Source organism: Pan paniscus, chromosome 9 (assembly GCF_029289425.2).
Source record: "Pan paniscus chromosome 9, NHGRI_mPanPan1-v2.0_pri, whole genome shotgun sequence".
NCBI classification, from domain to species: Eukaryota; Metazoa; Chordata; class Mammalia; order Primates; family Hominidae; genus Pan; species Pan paniscus.
Genome location: NC_073258.2, coordinates 134,646,630 through 134,665,349, shown reverse-complemented (window position 1 = coordinate 134,665,349; position 18,720 = coordinate 134,646,630). Strand labels below are relative to the sequence as shown.

Sequence of the window (18,720 nt, the reverse complement as noted above, 5' to 3'; positions counted from 1 at the left end):
GGCAGGTGAGTGCAATGCTCTGCTCTGCTCCAAAAATACTCTGTGATCTTAGCTCTTTCTCTAGAAAACAGTGATGTCACCGGGAGCCAATCAGCTTCTGGAAGGGCTTGCCTCCTCCCTCTTCCGCAACTTGCAGGGGAGGGGGAGGGGGAGAACAAGACACACAGAGATGACATACAGACAGACACGGAGAGCCACAGACACAGAAGTACATACATGCAGAGATGGAGCCCTTGCATACAGAGAAGCAGGCAGAACCCCTCCCCTTGCATGAGCCAACCGAAACACAGACACACACACACACACACACACACACACACACACACGCTGGTAGACAGAAACAGGGAGAGAGATAGGCAGGTAGACACAGTCACCCACACAGAGCAAGAGCTAGAGAGAAAGAGACAGAGGGAGACACAGAAAGACATGGAGAAGGAGCAGGAGCCAGAGAGAGATGGACAGATAGACACACGCAGAGATGGAGCCCGCAGGACAGATAGGCAGACAGACAGACAGACAGAGCCAGAGACAGACACACAGAGGAGCCGGCAAGGCAGACAGACAGAGATCCAGAGAAGGAGCTAGAGAGAGAGAGACAGACAGACACACAGAGGAGCCAGTAAGACAGACAAACAGAGATCCAGAGATGCGAGAGAGAGAGAGAGAGAGAGAGAGAGAGAGAACAAACACAGAGGAGCCCAGCATGTGTGTGTGCGTGCACAGACACAGAGAGGTGGCCAGACACAGACATGAAGGGATAAGAGACAGCGAGGTGCACACAGGGGTCCGAGATGCAGAGAGAGTCAGACCGAGGCACCGGAATGGGGAATGGCAGGAGCTGGTGCTGCCCTCCTCTGGGCATCCTCCCCTGCGGGAGTCCCCAGCTGGCTCTCTGTCTTTAAGCTGCCGCTTTGGTACTGCAGCTGCTGTCCTAGGTGCTGCCCTGGAGAGTCGGGTGCCCGGCCTGGGACCAGAAGGGTCTGGGGCTGGGGAAAGCTGTGGGCAACTGGCAGTAGGGGGTAGTACCAGGGAATGAAGGGGGTGAGGCTTCCCCTCAGCTATCCTTTTCCCTGGGACGTTACTGGACAAGGTGACCTTGTGGCCTCCCTGGCCCTGCCTGGCAGTGGAGCCTGGCGTGGGAGGAGGGCTGCATGCCTTCTTTGGGCCCAGGAGTGGTGCTGCGGCGCTTGGGGTGCGTGGCTCTTCCTCTCTGCGGCGTCCTCTAGCTTGCGGTGGGGTGGAGGCAGGGGTTTTCCTCCTGCCTGCTGCCTTGCTCGCCCTCTCTACTGCCAGCCGGGGTGGGTGTTCCCTATCCCACCGTCTGATTTCGTTTTCCTCTGCCCAACGTGGGGACAGCCCTGGGATCTCCCTCCTCTGTCGCCAGCATCCTGCTCTCCTAATGGTGATGTCTGGGGCTTGGGCCCCTCCCACTCCCCCCTCTGCGGCAGGGCTGGCAGAACTGTGCTGGGAGGAGGGGCTGGAGAGGCCGGCTCAGCCTGCGGGGTTTCCCTCTGGTGTTGCCACGAGCAGCCTCGGCTGAGCTTGTTAGGGATTTCCCTGCTCCTGCATGGAGTACCCTTGTTTTGTGCCGTGCACATCGGGCTGAGCTGGGGGTGGGGTGGAGGAGGAAGGCTGGCTCTGTCATTTCCCACCAGGCTGTAGTGGCAGGCGTCCTGGAGCAGAAAGAATGTTCCCTGTGCACGAGCGGCCACAACTGGGCAGTGCCGTGGGCCTCCAGAGGGGGCTGGGCCCCTCACCTCCATGTCCTGGACTCCCTGTAATTCTTGGGGCAGGATGCCAGCAGGGGGTGGGGCCGGATGACGCCTGCGGCTCTTCGAGACTGGGGAGGGAAGAGCTGGCGTGTAGGGCTGAAGAGAATGGCTTCCCTCTCTTTTCCTCTCCCTTCCTTTCCCCCAAGTTGTGGATGCTTGGGGGCCCCAGGACAGAGGGAGGTATGAGCAGCGAGGGGGAGAGGGATAGAGGGTGCGCCTGGGACCCTCCTGGGAGGGTACGGTGGCCCATGGAGGGCAGCTGGTGGGGGGCGGGGTGACCCTGTGACACGGACATGGGGCTGCTGGGGCAGGATCTCTTTGTCACCTCCTTTCTGTGTCCAACCTGGCTGTCCCCATCAGGCGCCCACGGCCTGCGAGAGGAGCCCGAGTTTGTGACGGCAAGAGCTGGGGAGAGCGTGGTCCTACGATGCGACGTGATCCACCCAGTGACGGGACAGCCCCCACCCTATGTCGTAGAGTGGTTCAAGTTCGGGGTCCCCATCCCTATCTTCATCAAGTTTGGCTACTACCCCCCGCACGTGGACCCTGAGTATGCAGGTAAGGTCTGGGCACCCGGTTTCCCGCACCTTCCCCAGCTGGAGTCGGCTCCTCTGTGGTTCCCCTCTGGCCCGTACCTTGTCCTGACCACTCTTTATCTCTGTTTCCCAGTCTCTGCCTGGTTCCTCCCATCCTTTGTCCTCTGTTGGTTCTAATTAAGCGGTGGGAGGAGAGGGCTGTGGAAGTGATGCAGGGTAGAGCCTTCTGAACAGCACCGCCTGGGGTGTGGAGAGGGCTGGGAGCCACAGGGGAAGCTGGAGAGGCCTGGGTGGGAGAGTGGGATGGAGAGGACAGCAGACTGAGTCAGGCAGCCCTGGGCCAGCACGGCTTTCCCTGCTTGGCCGCACCCACCCCTTTCCTCTTGGCTCTGAAGTCGGGGCGCCTTCCCGTCCTGAGTGTATGGATGAATCTTTGGCCTCCCACTGTTTGCAGGTGCCTGGTGTCTGCCTCCTTGTCATGCTGTCCTCTCCTTCTCCTGGCCCCGTCTGTGTCCTGCTTGGCAGTTACTCCTGCCAGCAAAGGCCTCGTGACTCACTGCCGCTGCCTGCCCCCCAGCCCGCGGGAGGGGAGGGCGTGGGTGTGTGTGTGCGTGCGTGTGCGTGTCATTGAGCGAGCATTGTTGGGGTTGAAAGGAAGGGAGGAAGCAGGCAGGGCACTGCCTTCACTTTCATCTTTGCTGGTGGCTTCTGAGGTCTGCCCTGCCTTTCTCAGAATGCTTCCGTCTCTGTCCCTCTTTCGCTCCCGTGCCCATGTCTCATGTTCTCTTTTTGGCCAGGGTTGGCTTTGAGAGTCTAGTTTTTAGGCAGATTGCCAGCATCAGGACGAGGAGGAGAGCAGAGGTGCGGTGATATTGGCTGGGGTGAGGGGTGAGCTAAGAGCGGGTGAAGTGGGGTGAGGGGTGAGCTAAGAGCGGGTGAGGTGGGCCGACCTCGAGGGCTGCTCCACCCTGCTGGCGTCATGGAAGAGGCTTCTGCATCTCTGGCCTCCTCATTGCCACATGTCAGACATAGATGGCATCCTACTGGGGCAGGGGATTAGAGCTGAGGAAGGGTGCCTCCAGGATGTTTGCTCTGATGGCCAACCCATTCCTTGTTCTCAGGCTTCTGGGCCCAGCTGCCCTCATCTCCTGGGGTCACTGGGCTTTGGTAGGATACATAGTCTCTCTGGCACTGACAACAGGACTGGGAGGGGACCCTAGCATCCTGGTCCCCAGCCTGCCTTCCCTCTGCCCTAGAGAGGGAAGCTGGGTGAGCCAGTAGTCCTGGAAATGCTGCTGGGATAGGGATGTTGCTCAGCCTGAATGGAGGTGCTCCTGGGTGCGCTGGAGACCCCCCACCCATCCTCTTCTGTTGGCACTGTTTCATTCTCTCTTTCATCTCTTCCCAGCTCTGTATCCATCATGCCTTACTTTTGTCTCAGGAGATCTCCAAAAGAATGAGAGTATTCTAGGGAACTGAGGCTGCTCTCAATGCCAAGTGCATTGAGTTGCCTAGCAGGCTGGGGCAGGGCCAGCTGGGGCGGGAGAGTGGCTCTGTGGCCAAGGTGCTATGCCCTTTCCTTTGCCACCTGCTGCTGGAGGTGGGTGCCAGCTGTTATTCTGGAGCCCTGCCATAGGGAATGGTGTGAAGATTATCATGAGTCCCCTGTCTTTAGCTGGGGCAGGGGGCGGGGAGCTGCTGGCCTTACCTGATGGCCTGTGGGGCTTTTGTCTGCTCTATTCCCCCAGGCCGGGCCAGTCTTCATGATAAGGCATCTCTGCGGCTGGAACAAGTTCGCTCTGAGGACCAGGGCTGGTACGAGTGCAAAGTGCTCATGCTGGACCAGCAGTATGACACCTTCCACAACGGCAGCTGGGTCCACCTCACCGTCAACGGTGAGTGACGGCTTCTTCCAGGGTGGGTCCACCTCACCATCAATGGTGCTTGAGGGCTGTTTCCGGGGTGGGCCTGCCCCAGGGGAAGCCCTTCTCCCAACTGCATCTCACCCCTTGCCCCCCTCCTTGTTGCTGTGGTCCCATGAGACATCAGCTCACTCCTGCAGTGTCCCCGCTGCTGTCTTCTCGAAGCCTGTGCAGGCAGTGCAGGTGCCCAGGAGCGGCAGCTCCCTGCATGTGTGGTGCTGTCAGAGTCCTTAGAGGGACATGGGAAGCTGCTACTTCAAACCAGGAGGGCTGAGGCTTTAAGGTGGCAAAATGGGTCACCGCTGGGATTATTTCCCAGCCTTGGGAAGACCCTGCTACCCCAATTCTGGTGGAGTTCCTGGGGTGCCAGAGTTAGTCTTTCTTTTTAGATCGATGTTTTGGTTCTCTTTAACTGTATTCCTTTGATTAGTATGTACCAAGGGTGTAGTGTGCATCCAGCTCTGCAGCTGATGATGGATAAACACTGGCAAGCAGACCTGCACCGAGTCCCTGCCTGTGCGAGGTTTACCAGGTAGTAAAATGCAGGCATCCTGGGAAGCGTCACAGTTTTAATGGGCGTCAGTTATTACAGCTCAGGTTAAATGCCTTGTCCTGGATAAGATGCGTTTCAAGGATCTGGGTAAGGGCAAGGAAGCCCCAAGAGCTTGCTGAGCTCTGGGAGTTGGCCTAGGCTGGGGGCCTGAGTCCCCGGTGGTGACAGCACTAGGGGCTGGGTCCTCGGGGTCTCCCTGGAGGGAGAATCTCCTCTTTGTGTCCCTGGAAGGAGGTACTCTGGAGGAGCTAGAAGGCTGGAACCATGGAGAAAAGACGAAGGAGAAGTGGTCCCCGTCGTGGGAGGGGAGCGGGTTTTAAAAAACATTTCGTTTGGTTTTTTGGCCAAAAAATTAACAATGTGTCCTTCATTATTCCATTGATGACAAAATTTGTATCTAGCCCTCCGTTGTGTGGCAGATACTGTGCTAGTTATTGAGGCTTCAACAGCGTGGGTGCTTGGGTGTGCCACATACAGCTTACGGTCCTTGAGACCGTAGATGCTGTGGTTAGAATAGAGAAATTGACGTTCCTGGCTTGGAAGCTTCTCTCAGTTTTTATCTGCCCCGAAGGGTGGCTCTGTCTGCCCTGCCTGGGGGGGCTGGGCCAGACCTGTGTTCCTTTTGGGTCTGAGAACTTGTCCAGGGCCCTGGAAGAACGGAATATGTTATATTTTAGCAAGATCACTGGCTTTGAGAAAAGAAACCTTACAGCTGGTGGCCCTAGGCTGCTGTGGGTCCAGCCTGCCTAGCCCAGCCCTCCCTGTGGGAGGTGGCTGGCTCCTGCCAATCAGTCCCAAGAGACTGATTGAAGCATATTTGAAATCTTGGAGGGATTGTTCTGACCACCTGGTAAGCTTTTGAGTCACCGCCTTTTGGTGGCAGCTGTTGCGTGAGCAGGGAACAGGAGCCCAAGCAAAGTGTAATTAGGAAGGCAAATATGCCACTAAAACCTCGCCTTGATGAACACCAGGCTGAGGGTCCCCGCGTTGCTTCCCTTCTCGACTGTGCTCTGTTCTGAATAGGAGGGTGAAACCATCTTGGGGCACTGCCTCCGTTCTTTTGCATCATCCCGATTGGCAGCGTTCATTTCAGGAATCTGAGACACCAGGCATTCAGTGGATGTGCGTATGACTGGAAAGTAGAATCTCACTTCAATTTTATCTTCTAGAGCGTATCTGTGTTAGTTTGCACACGTGGGAGTTGGTTCTTTGGGAATTCCTAATTGCTTTGAGTGGGATAAGCATGGAGCGAGACCTTTAAAAGATGAGGTTCGTTTCATAAACCCACTGTGTACTAGCTGTGTGGCTCTGGGCAAGGTTACTTACCTGTCGGACTTCCGGTTCCTCAGTTACAAAAAGCAGGGACTATGATTTGCAGGGTTGCTGTGAGGACTAGGGGAAATGCTGGATCTTGCACAGTGTCTGGAGTGTTAATTACATGTGGGTAATTATGTGTGAGATGCTGGCCATCCTCCTTCTCGAGAGGAAAAAAAACAAAGTCAGATGAAAATCTAGTAGCAGGGATATCAGGCCGGAAGGTGTAGAGGACTTTGGTAGTTTTGTGACTCTACCAACAGTTATCCATTCGAAACATAGTTTTGGGCATCCACTCTGTGGCAGGCTCTGGGAACACAGCAGGAGGCATGACCCTGTCCTGGGTCTTAAGGAGACTTCAAGAGACTGTCATATCCAGAGATTACTGCAATATGGCTTTGGGAGCACAAAGGAGGGAGAACTTCTCTGAAGAAATGGCCTCTCTTCAGAGACCTGGCTAGGGAGGGGAGTTCGTCACGTGCAGGTGGGAAGTGGAACAGGGTCCTCCAGCCAGAGTGGACAAGTGTGCTCGGAAGCCCAGAGCAAGGAGAGCGGCGCATTCAGGGAACACGGGTAGGCTGTTCATAGGGAAATGCTGGGCGGGAAAGCTGGGGATGGTGCACCATCTGCTCCAGGCTTGAGAACCAGGGCTGATGATAAAAGACGCTTTTCCATAATCAAGGCACCTACCTGCGCACAGGCAGAACAGAACCAACCCTTCTGAGGTGAGAGATCTCCTTTCTCCTCTTCTGCCTTTCTCTTCTTCCCAAGTTCGAGGCTCCTTCCAGCATAAATATTTCCGTTATTGAAGGAAGGAATCCAAGCACCAGCATTCCGTTGCTTTCAAACTAGAATGTTTAATGTCAGGCATTTTCTGACGGGGATCACCTTTGGAAAATGAAAGGCCAGTGAACAATTAGAATTACAAATTGTCTCATTTTCCTTCGGTGTTTTCTTTGAAGACCAGTTGGGTGGAAACAGACCCAATTATTTCTTTATCACATATAAAATACCCCAAAAGCCTGAGCCAAGCCTTCCTTTAGGTTGGTGAATTACATGGAGGAGAGGGCAGCCTATTTCTAACCTGCACTATTAATTACAGGGCACTTGTAAAAAAGAATTAAGCCTGGAAATGCAGCTGGCAAGCTGACATCTAATTCCGTAAATAATTGAGAGTCAAACCATTATTTTCCTGAAAACTAGAAATTGTTCAACGTACTTTCCTGATTAGCACCTAAATAATAAAGTAATTATGTAATTAGTAAGTAATTTGTCACTTCAGGATGTAAATTTAATTTATTATCTTTTCTTTTAAGCTTGGCACCAGAGGTAATAGAGGCAGTATCTGTGTTAACTGTATTTCAAGGGGCAGGCCGGGCAGGCAGGGGCTGTGTCAGAGATGAGCACACACTCTCAGTGAGAAGAGGCCTGCAAGTTAGGATCCCAGGACCCCTTTACAGGACTTTGAATAACTTTTTGCCATTATTTTTAGTATATTCTTAGACACTGGATAAGAATTGATTTTTTCGAGGACGTGCGAGGTGTATGTTTCTGCATGTGATGACGCGTGCGCGGACGTGTGAGGTGTATGTTTCTGCATGTGATGACGCGTGCGAGGACGTGCGAGGTGTATGTTTCTGCATGTGATGACGCGTGTGGGGACGTGCGAGGTGTATGTTTTTGCATGTGATGGTGCGTGCGGGGACGTGCGAGGTGTATGTTTCTGCATGTGATGGTGCGTGCGAGGACGTGCGAGGTGTATGTTTCTGCATGTGATGACGTGTGTGGGGACGTGCGAGGTGTATGTTTCTGCATGTGATGACGCGTGTGGGGACATGCGAGGTGTATGTTTCTGCATGTGAGGGTGCGTGCGAGGACGTGCGAGGTGTATGTTTCTGCATGTGATGACGCGTGCGAGGACGTGCGAGGTGTATGTTTCTGCATGTGATGACGCGTGCGAGGACGTGCGAGGTGTATGTTTCTGCATGTGATGACGCGTGCGGGGACGTGCGAGGTGTATGTTTCTGCATGTGATGACGCGTGCGGGGACGTGCGAGGTGTATGTTTCTGCATGTGATGACGCGTGTGGGGACGTGCGAGGTGTATGTTTTTGCATGTGATGACGCGTGCGGGGACGTGCGAGGTGTATGTTTTTGCATGTGATGACGCGTGTGAGGACGTGCGAGGTGTATGTTTTTGCATGTGAGGGTGCGTGCGAGGACGTGCGAGGTGTATGTTTCTGCATGTGATGACGCGTGCGGGGATGTGCGAGGTGTATGTTTCTGCATGTGATGACGCGTGTGAGGACGTGCGAGGTGTATGTTTTTGCATGTGAGGGTGCGTGCGGGGACGTGCGAGGTGTATGTTTCTGCATGTGATGACGCGTGCGAGGACGTGCGAGGTGTATGTTTTTGCATGTGATGACGCGTGCGAGGACGTGCGAGGTGTATGTTTTTGCATGTGAGGGTGCGTGCGAGGACGTGCGAGGTGTATGTTTCTGCATGTGATGACGCGTGCGAGGACGTGCGAGGTGTATGTTTCTGCATGTGATGACGCGTGCGAGGACGTGCGAGGTGTATGTTTCTGCATGTGATGACGCGTGCGAGGACGTGCGAGGTGTATTTGCATGTGATGGTGCGTGCGAGAACGTGCGAGGTGTATGTTTCTGCATGTGATGACGCGTGCGGGGACGTGCGAGGTGTATGTGTCTGCATGTGATGACGCGTGCGGGGACGTGCGAGGTGTATGTTTCTGCATGTGATGGTGCGTGCGAGGACGTGCGAGGTGTATGTTTCTGCATGTGATGACGCGTGCGAGGACGTGCGAGGTGTATGTTTCTGCATGTGATGACGCGTGCGGGGATGTGCGAGGTGTATGTTTCTGCATGTGATGACGCGTGTGAGGACGTGCGAGGTGTATGTTTTTGCATGTGAGGGTGCGTGCGGGGACGTGCGAGGTGTATGTTTCTGCATGTGATGACGCGTGCGAGGACGTGCGAGGTGTATGTTTTTGCATGTGATGACGCGTGCGAGGACGTGCGAGGTGTATGTTTTTGCATGTGAGGGTGCGTGCGAGGACGTGCGAGGTGTATGTTTCTGCATGTGATGACGCGTGCGAGGACGTGCGAGGTGTATGTTTCTGCATGTGATGACGCGTGCGAGGACGTGCGAGGTGTATGTTTCTGCATGTGATGACGCGTGCGAGGACGTGCGAGGTGTATTTGCATGTGATGGTGCGTGCGAGAACGTGCGAGGTGTATGTTTCTGCATGTGATGACGCGTGCGGGGACGTGCGAGGTGTATGTGTCTGCATGTGATGACGCGTGCGGGGACGTGCGAGGTGTATGTTTCTGCATGTGATGGTGCGTGCGAGGACGTGCGAGGTGTATGTTTCTGCATGTGATGACGCGTGCGAGGACGTGCGAGGTGTATGTTTTTGCATGTGATGACGCGTGCGAGGACGTGCGAGGTGTATGTTTTTGCATGTGAGGGTGCGTGCGAGGACGTGCGAGGTGTATGTTTCTGCATGTGATGACGCGTGCGAGGACGTGCGAGGTGTATGTTTCTGCATGTGATGACGCGTGCGAGGACGTGCGAGGTGTATGTTTCTGCATGTGATGACGCGTGCGAGGACGTGCGAGGTGTATTTGCATGTGATGGTGCGTGCGAGAACGTGCGAGGTGTATGTTTCTGCATGTGATGACGCGTGCGGGGACGTGCGAGGTGTATGTGTCTGCATGTGATGACGCGTGCGGGGACGTGCGAGGTGTATGTTTCTGCATGTGATGGTGCGTGCGAGGACGTGCGAGGTGTATGTTTCTGCATGTGATGACGCGTGTGAGGACGTGCGAGGTGTATGTTTTTGCATGTGAGGGTGCGTGCGGGGACGTGCGAGGTGTATGTTTCTGCATGTGATGACGCGTGTGGGGACGTGCGAGGTGTATGTTTCTGCATGTGATGACGCGTGTGGGGACGTGCGAGGTGTATGTTTCTGCATGTGATGACGCGTGTGAGGACGTGCGAGGTGTATGTTTTTGCATGTGAGGGTGCGTGCGGGGACGTGCGAGGTGTATGTTTCTGCATGTGATGACGCGTGCGGGGACGTGCGAGGTGTATGTGTCTGCATGTGATGGTGCGTGCGAGGACGTGCGAGGTGTATGTTTCTGCATGTGATGACGCGTGCGGGGACGTGCGAGGTGTATGTTTTTGCATGTGATGACGCGTGCGGGGACGTGCGAGGTGTATGTTTTTGCATGTGATGACGCGTGTGAGGACGTGCGAGGTGTATGTTTTTGCATGTGATGACGCGTGCGGGGACGTGCGAGGTGTATGTTTTTGCATGTGATGACGCGTGTGAGGACGTGCGAGGTGTATGTTTTTGCATGTGATGACGCGTGCGCGGACGTGCGAGGTGTATGTGTCTGCATGTGATGACGCGTGCGGGGACGTGCGAGGTGTATGTTTTTGCATGTGATGACGCGTGCGGGGACGTGCGAGGTGTATGTTTCTGCATGTGATGACGCGTGCGGGGACGTGCGAGGTGTATGTTTCTGCATGTGATGACGCGTGCGGGGACGTGCGAGGTGTATGTTTTTGCATGTGATGACGCGTGCGAGGACGTGCGAGGTGTATGTTTCTGCATGTGATGACGCGTGTGAGGACGTGCGAGGTGTATGTTTTTGCATGTGAGGGTGCGTGCGAGGACGTGCGAGGTGTATGTTTCTGCATGTGATGACGCGTGCGAGGACGTGCGAGGTGTATGTTTCTGCATGTGATGACGCGTGCGAGGACGTGCGAGGTGTATGTTTTTGCATGTGATGACGCGTGCGGGGACGTGCGAGGTGTATGTTTCTGCATGTGATGACGCGTGCGGGGACGTGCGAGGTGTATGTTTCTGCATGTGATGACGCGTGCGGGGACGTGCGAGGTGTATGTTTCTGCATGTGATGACGCGTGTGGGGACGTGCGAGGTGTATGTTTTTGCATGTGATGACGCGTGTGAGGACGTGCGAGGTGTATGTTTCTGCATGTGATGACGCGTGCGGGGACGTGCGAGGTGTATGTGTCTCCATGTGATGACGCGTGTGGGGACGTGCGAGGTGTATGTTTTTGCATGTGATGACGCGTGTGGGGACGTGCGAGGTGTATGTTTTTGCATGTGATGACGCGTGCGGGGACGTGCGAGGTGTATGTTTTTGCATGTGATGACGCGTGCGGGGACGTGCGAGGTGTATGTGTCTGCATGTGATGACGCGTGCGGGGACGTGCGAGGTGTATGTTTCTGCATGTGATGACGCGTGCGGGGATGTGCGAGGTGTATGTTTCTGCATGTGATGACGCGTGTGAGGACGTGCGAGGTGTATGTTTTTGCATGTGAGGGTGCGTGCGAGGACGTGCGAGGTGTATGTTTCTGCATGTGATGACGCGTGCGAGGACGTGCGAGGTGTATGTTTCTGCATGTGATGACGCGTGCGGGGACGTGCGAGGTGTATGTGTCTGCATGTGATGACGCGTGTGGGGACGTGCGAGGTGTATGTTTTTGCATGTGATGACGCGTGTGGGGACGTGCGAGGTGTATGTTTTTGCATGTGATGACGCGTGCGGGGACGTGCGAGGTGTATGTGTCTGCATGTGAGGGTGCGTGCGAGGACGTGCGAGGTGTATGTTTTTGCATGTGATGACGCGTGCGAGGACGTGCGAGGTGTATGTTTTTGCATGTGAGGGTGCGTGCGAGGACGTGCGAGGTGTATGTTTCTGCATGTGATGACGCGTGCGAGGACGTGCGAGGTGTATGTTTCTGCATGTGATGACGCGTGCGAGGACGTGCGAGGTGTATGTTTCTGCATGTGATGACGCGTGCGAGGACGTGCGAGGTGTATTTGCATGTGATGGTGCGTGCGAGAACGTGCGAGGTGTATGTTTCTGCATGTGATGACGCGTGCGGGGACGTGCGAGGTGTATGTGTCTGCATGTGATGACGCGTGCGGGGACGTGCGAGGTGTATGTTTCTGCATGTGATGGTGCGTGCGAGGACGTGCGAGGTGTATGTTTCTGCATGTGATGACGCGTGTGAGGACGTGCGAGGTGTATGTTTTTGCATGTGAGGGTGCGTGCGGGGACGTGCGAGGTGTATGTTTCTGCATGTGATGACGCGTGTGGGGACGTGCGAGGTGTATGTTTCTGCATGTGATGACGCGTGTGGGGACGTGCGAGGTGTATGTTTCTGCATGTGATGACGCGTGTGAGGACGTGCGAGGTGTATGTTTTTGCATGTGAGGGTGCGTGCGGGGACGTGCGAGGTGTATGTTTCTGCATGTGATGACGCGTGCGGGGACGTGCGAGGTGTATGTGTCTGCATGTGATGGTGCGTGCGAGGACGTGCGAGGTGTATGTTTCTGCATGTGATGACGCGTGCGGGGACGTGCGAGGTGTATGTTTTTGCATGTGATGACGCGTGCGGGGACGTGCGAGGTGTATGTTTTTGCATGTGATGACGCGTGTGAGGACGTGCGAGGTGTATGTTTTTGCATGTGATGACGCGTGCGGGGACGTGCGAGGTGTATGTTTTTGCATGTGATGACGCGTGTGAGGACGTGCGAGGTGTATGTTTTTGCATGTGATGACGCGTGCGCGGACGTGCGAGGTGTATGTGTCTGCATGTGATGACGCGTGCGGGGACGTGCGAGGTGTATGTTTTTGCATGTGATGACGCGTGCGGGGACGTGCGAGGTGTATGTTTCTGCATGTGATGACGCGTGCGGGGACGTGCGAGGTGTATGTTTCTGCATGTGATGACGCGTGCGGGGACGTGCGAGGTGTATGTTTTTGCATGTGATGACGCGTGCGAGGACGTGCGAGGTGTATGTTTCTGCATGTGATGACGCGTGTGAGGACGTGCGAGGTGTATGTTTTTGCATGTGAGGGTGCGTGCGAGGACGTGCGAGGTGTATGTTTCTGCATGTGATGACGCGTGCGAGGACGTGCGAGGTGTATGTTTCTGCATGTGATGACGCGTGCGAGGACGTGCGAGGTGTATGTTTTTGCATGTGATGACGCGTGCGGGGACGTGCGAGGTGTATGTTTCTGCATGTGATGACGCGTGCGGGGACGTGCGAGGTGTATGTTTCTGCATGTGATGACGCGTGCGGGGACGTGCGAGGTGTATGTTTCTGCATGTGATGACGCGTGTGGGGACGTGCGAGGTGTATGTTTTTGCATGTGATGACGCGTGTGAGGACGTGCGAGGTGTATGTTTCTGCATGTGATGACGCGTGCGGGGACGTGCGAGGTGTATGTGTCTCCATGTGATGACGCGTGTGGGGACGTGCGAGGTGTATGTTTTTGCATGTGATGACGCGTGTGGGGACGTGCGAGGTGTATGTTTTTGCATGTGATGACGCGTGCGGGGACGTGCGAGGTGTATGTTTTTGCATGTGATGACGCGTGCGGGGACGTGCGAGGTGTATGTGTCTGCATGTGATGACGCGTGCGGGGACGTGCGAGGTGTATGTTTCTGCATGTGATGACGCGTGCGGGGATGTGCGAGGTGTATGTTTCTGCATGTGATGACGCGTGTGAGGACGTGCGAGGTGTATGTTTTTGCATGTGAGGGTGCGTGCGAGGACGTGCGAGGTGTATGTTTCTGCATGTGATGACGCGTGCGAGGACGTGCGAGGTGTATGTTTCTGCATGTGATGACGCGTGCGGGGACGTGCGAGGTGTATGTGTCTGCATGTGATGACGCGTGTGGGGACGTGCGAGGTGTATGTTTTTGCATGTGATGACGCGTGTGGGGACGTGCGAGGTGTATGTTTTTGCATGTGATGACGCGTGCGGGGACGTGCGAGGTGTATGTGTCTGCATGTGAGGGTGCGTGCGAGGACGTGCGAGGTGTATGTTTTTGCATGTGATGACGCGTGCGGGGACGTGCGAGGTGTATGTTTTTGCATGTGATGACGCGTGCGGGGACGTGCGAGGTGTATGTTTTTGCATGTGATGACGCGTGCGGGGATGTGCGAGGTGTATGTTTCTGCATGTGATGACGCGTGCGGGGATGTGCGAGGTGTATGTTTCTGCATGTGATGACGCGTGTGAGGACGTGCGAGGTGTATGTTTTTGCATGTGAGGGTGCGTGCGAGGACGTGCGAGGTGTATGTTTCTGCATGTGATGACGCGTGCGAGAACGTGCGAGGTGTATGTTTCTGCATGTGATGACGCGTGCGAGGACGTGCGAGGTGTATTTGCATGTGATGGTGCGTGCGAGGACGTGCGAGGTGTATGTTTCTGCATGTGATGACGCGTGCGGGGACGTGCGAGGTGTATGTTTCTGCATGTGATGACGCGTGCGGGGACGTGCGAGGTGTATGTTTTTGCATGTGATGACGCGTGTGAGGACGTGCGAGGTGTATGTTTTTGCATGTGAGGGTGCGTACGGGGACGTGCGAGGTGTATGTTTTTGCATGTGATGGTGCGTGCGGGGACGTGCGAGGTGTATGTGTCTGCATGTGATGACGCGTGTGGGGACGTGCGAGGTGTATGTTTTTGCATGTGATGACGCGTGTGGGGACGTGCGAGGTGTATGTTTTTGCATGTGATGACGCGTGCGCGGACGTGTGAGGTGTATGTGTCTGCATGTGATGACGCGTGCGGGGACGTGCGAGGTGTATGTTTTTGCATGTGATGACGCGTGTGGGGACGTGCGAGGTGTATGTGTCTGCATGTGATGACGCGTGCGAGGACGTGCGAGGTGTATGTGTCTGCATGTGATGACGCGTGCGGGGACGTGCGAGGTGTATGTGTCTGCATGTGATGACGCGTGCGGGGACGTGCGAGGTGTATGTTTCTGCATGTGATGACGCGTGCGGGGACGTGCGAGGTGTATGTGTCTGCATGTGATGACGCGTGTGAGGACGTGCGAGGTGTATGTTTTTGCATGTGAGGGTGCGTGCGAGGACGTGCGAGGTGTATGTTTTTGCATGTGAGGGTGCGTGCGAGGACGTGCGAGGTGTATGTTTCTGCATGTGATGACGCGTGCGGGGACGTGCGAGGTGTATGTTTCTGCATGTGATGACGCGTGTGAGGACGTGCGAGGTGTATGTTTCTGCATGTGATGACGCGTGCGGGGACGTGCGAGGTGTAATTGCATGTGATGGCGCGTGCGGGGACGTGCGAGGTGTATGTGTCTGCATGTGATGACGCGTGCGGGGACGTGCGAGGTGTATGTGTCTGCATGTGATGACGCGTGCGGGGACGTGCGAGGTGTATGTGTCTGCATGTGATGACGCGTGCGGGGACGTGCGAGGTGTATGTTTCTGCATGTGATGACGCGTGCGGGGACGTGCGAGGTGTATGTTTCTGCATGTGATGACGCGTGCGGGGACGTGCGAGGTGTATGTTTCTGCATGTGATGACGCGTGCGGGGACGTGCGAGGTGTATGTGTCTGCATGTGATGACGCGTGTGAGGACGTGCGAGGTGTATGTGTCTGCATGTGAGGGTGCGTGCGAGGACGTGCGAGGTGTATGTTTTTGCATGTGATGACGCGTGCGGGGACGTGCGAGGTGTATGTTTTTGCATGTGAGGGTGCGTGCGAGGACGTGCGAGGTGTATGTTTCTGCATGTGATGACGCGTGCGGGGATGTGCGAGGTGTATGTTTTTGCATGTGAGGGTGCGTGCGAGGACGTGCGAGGTGTATGTTTCTGCATGTGATGACGCGTGCGAGGACGTGCGAGGTGTATGTTTTTGCATGTGATGACGCGTGCGAGGACGTGCGAGGTGTATGTTTTTGCATGTGAGGGTGCGTGCGAGGACGTGCGAGGTGTATGTTTCTGCATGTGATGACGCGTGCGAGGACGTGCGAGGTGTATGTTTCTGCATGTGATGACGCGTGCGAGGACGTGCGAGGTGTATGTTTTTGCATGTGATGACGCGTGCGAGGACGTGCGAGGTGTATGTTTCTGCATGTGATGACGCGTGCGAGGACGTGCGAGGTGTATGTTTCTGCATGTGATGACGCGTGCGGGGACGTGCGAGGTGTATGTTTTTGCATGTGATGACGCGTGCGAGGACGTGCGAGGTGTATGTTTCTGCATGTGAGGGTGCGTGCGAGGACGTGCGAGGTGTATGTTTTTGCATGTGATGACGCGTGCGGGGACGTGCGAGGTGTATGTTTCTGCATGTGATGATGCGTGTGGGGACGTGCGAGGTGTATGTTTTTGCATGTGATGACGCGTGCGAGGACGTGCGAGGTGTATGTTTCTGCATGTGATGACGCGTGTGGGGACGTGCGAGGTGTATGTTTTTGCATGTGATGACGCGTGCGCGGACGTGTGAGGTGTATGTGTCTGCATGTGATGACGCGTGTGGGGACGTGCGAGGTGTATGTTTTTGCATGTGATGACGCGTGTGGGGACGTGCGAGGTGTATGTGTCTGCATGTGATGGCGCGTGCGGGGACGTGCGAGGTGTATTTGCATGTGAGGGCGCGTGCGGGGACGTGCGAGGTGTATGTGTCTGCATGTGATGGCGCGTGCGGGGACGTGCGAGGTGTATTTGCATGTGATGACGCGTGCGGGGATGTGCGAGGTGTATGTTTCTGCATGTGATGGCGCGTGCGGGGACGTGCGAGGTGTATTTGCATGTGATGACGCGTGTGGGGACGTGCGAGGTGTATGTTTTTGCATGTGAGGGTGCGTGCGGGGACGTGCGAGGTGTATGTTTCTGCATGTGATGACGCGTGTGGGGACGTGCGAGGTGTATGTTTCTGCATGTGATGACGCGTGTGGGGACGTGCGAGGTGTATGTTTCTGCATGTGATGACGCGTGTGGGGACGTGCGAGGTGTATGTTTTTGCATGTGATGACGCGTGTGGGGACGTGCGAGGTGTATGTTTTTGCATGTGAGGGTGCGTGCGGGGACGTGCGAGGTGTATGTGTCTGCATGTGATGACGCGTGCGGGGACGTGCGAGGTGTATGTTTCTGCATGTGATGACGCGTGCGGGGACGTGCGAGGTGTATGTTTCTGCATGTGATGACGCGTGTGGGGACGTGCGAGGTGTATGTTTTTGCATGTGAGGGTGCGTGCGAGGACGTGCGAGGTGTATGTTTTTGCATGTGATGACGCGTGCGGGGACGTGCGAGGTGTATGTTTCTGCATGTGATGACGCGTGCGGGGACGTGCGAGGTGTATGTTTCTGCATGTGAGGGTGCGTGCGGGGACGTGCGAGGTGTATGTGTCTGCATGTGATGACGCGTGCGGGGACGTGCGAGGTGTATGTTTCTGCATGTGAGGGTGCGTGCGAGGACGTGCGAGGTGTATGTTTCTGCATGTGATGACGCGTGTGGGGACGTGCGAGGTGTATGTGTCTGCATGTGATGATGCGTGCGAGGACGTGCGAGGTGTATGTGTCTGCATGTGATGACGCGTGTGGGGACGTGCGAGGTGTATGTGTCTGCATGTGATGACGCGTGTGGGGACGTGCGAGGTGTATGTTTTTGCATGTGATGACGCGTGTGGGGACGTGCGAGGTGTATGTTTTTGCATGTGATGACGCGTGCGCGGACGTGCGAGGTGTATGTGTCTGCATGTGATGACGCGTGCGGGGACGTGCGAGGTGTATGTGTCTGCATGTGATGACGCGTGTGGGGACGTGCGAGGTGTATGTTTTTGCATGTGATGACGCGTGTGGGGACGTGCGAGGTGTATGTGTCTGCATGTGATGGCGCGTGCGGGGACGTGCGAGGTGTATGTGTCTGCATGTGATGACGCGTGTGGGGACGTGCGAGGTGTATGTTTTTGCATGTGATGACGCGTGCGGGTACGTGCGAGGTGTATGTGTCTGCATGTGATGGCGCGTGCGGGGACGTGCGAGGTGTATGTTTTTGCATGTGATGGCGCATGCGGGGACGTGCGAGGTGTATGTGTCTGCATGTGATGGCGCGTGCGGGGACGTGCGAGGTGTATGTGTCTGCATGTGATGGCGCGTGCGGGGACGTGCGAGGTGTATGTTTTTGCATGTGATGACGCGTGCTCCTGCATTCATTCAGTGGCCACCCTCCCTGCGCCCCTGCTGCGCTCGCACTGAGCTGCAGGCTTTGGAGATGAGAGATGAAAGTGGTCTAGCTCTTAAGAAGTGTTTTGGTATTGGCCTGCAGGTCTGTGTATGTGTGAACACCACTCATTTGTTTGTTTCATTCTTTCGTTCATTCAACAAATGTTTGCTGAGCCCTTGGCTACTACATCCAGGAACTATGCTAAAAGCTGGGCATGTGGTGACCTACGCAAAAGGGGGCTGCTCTTAAGGAGCCACCATCCTAATAAAGGGGACAGGTAAGAAACAGGTAAACGCACAGAGAGAGACAGACTTGTAAGTGATATGTGCTTTGAAGAAAATGAAACAGCACCAGGGAATAGAGAATGCTGGAAGTGCCATCTGAGATGGGATGGGCTGCCCAGGTAAGGCAGCATTTTAGCAAAGACTTGCATAACCCAAAGGAGTGAGCTCCAGGTATGTAGTCCTAAGCAGGTAGAGCCGCACATGCAAAGGGCCTGAGGTCAGAAGTTCTTGGTGCATTTGAGGAAGACAAAGACAGCCAGTGTGGTTGGAGTGCGCTGGGAGGGAGAGGA

General features: G+C 55.5%; 1 protein-coding gene across 3 annotated transcripts in view; it reads left to right on the top strand.

The window, feature by feature from the left end:
• The window catches only part of IGSF9B (immunoglobulin superfamily member 9B), a 69,914-nt gene that overhangs the window by 8,595 nt on the left and 42,599 nt on the right, over window positions 1-18,720 (top strand). For all 3 annotated transcript variants that reach the window (XM_034934086.3, XM_034934087.4, XM_008973263.6), the window contains exons 2-3: window positions 2,133-2,330; window positions 4,057-4,203. In XM_034934086.3, coding sequence (XP_034789977.3) covers window positions 2,133-2,330; window positions 4,057-4,203 — 345 coding nt within the window. The remainder of the gene's footprint in view (window positions 1-2,132; window positions 2,331-4,056; window positions 4,204-18,720) is intronic.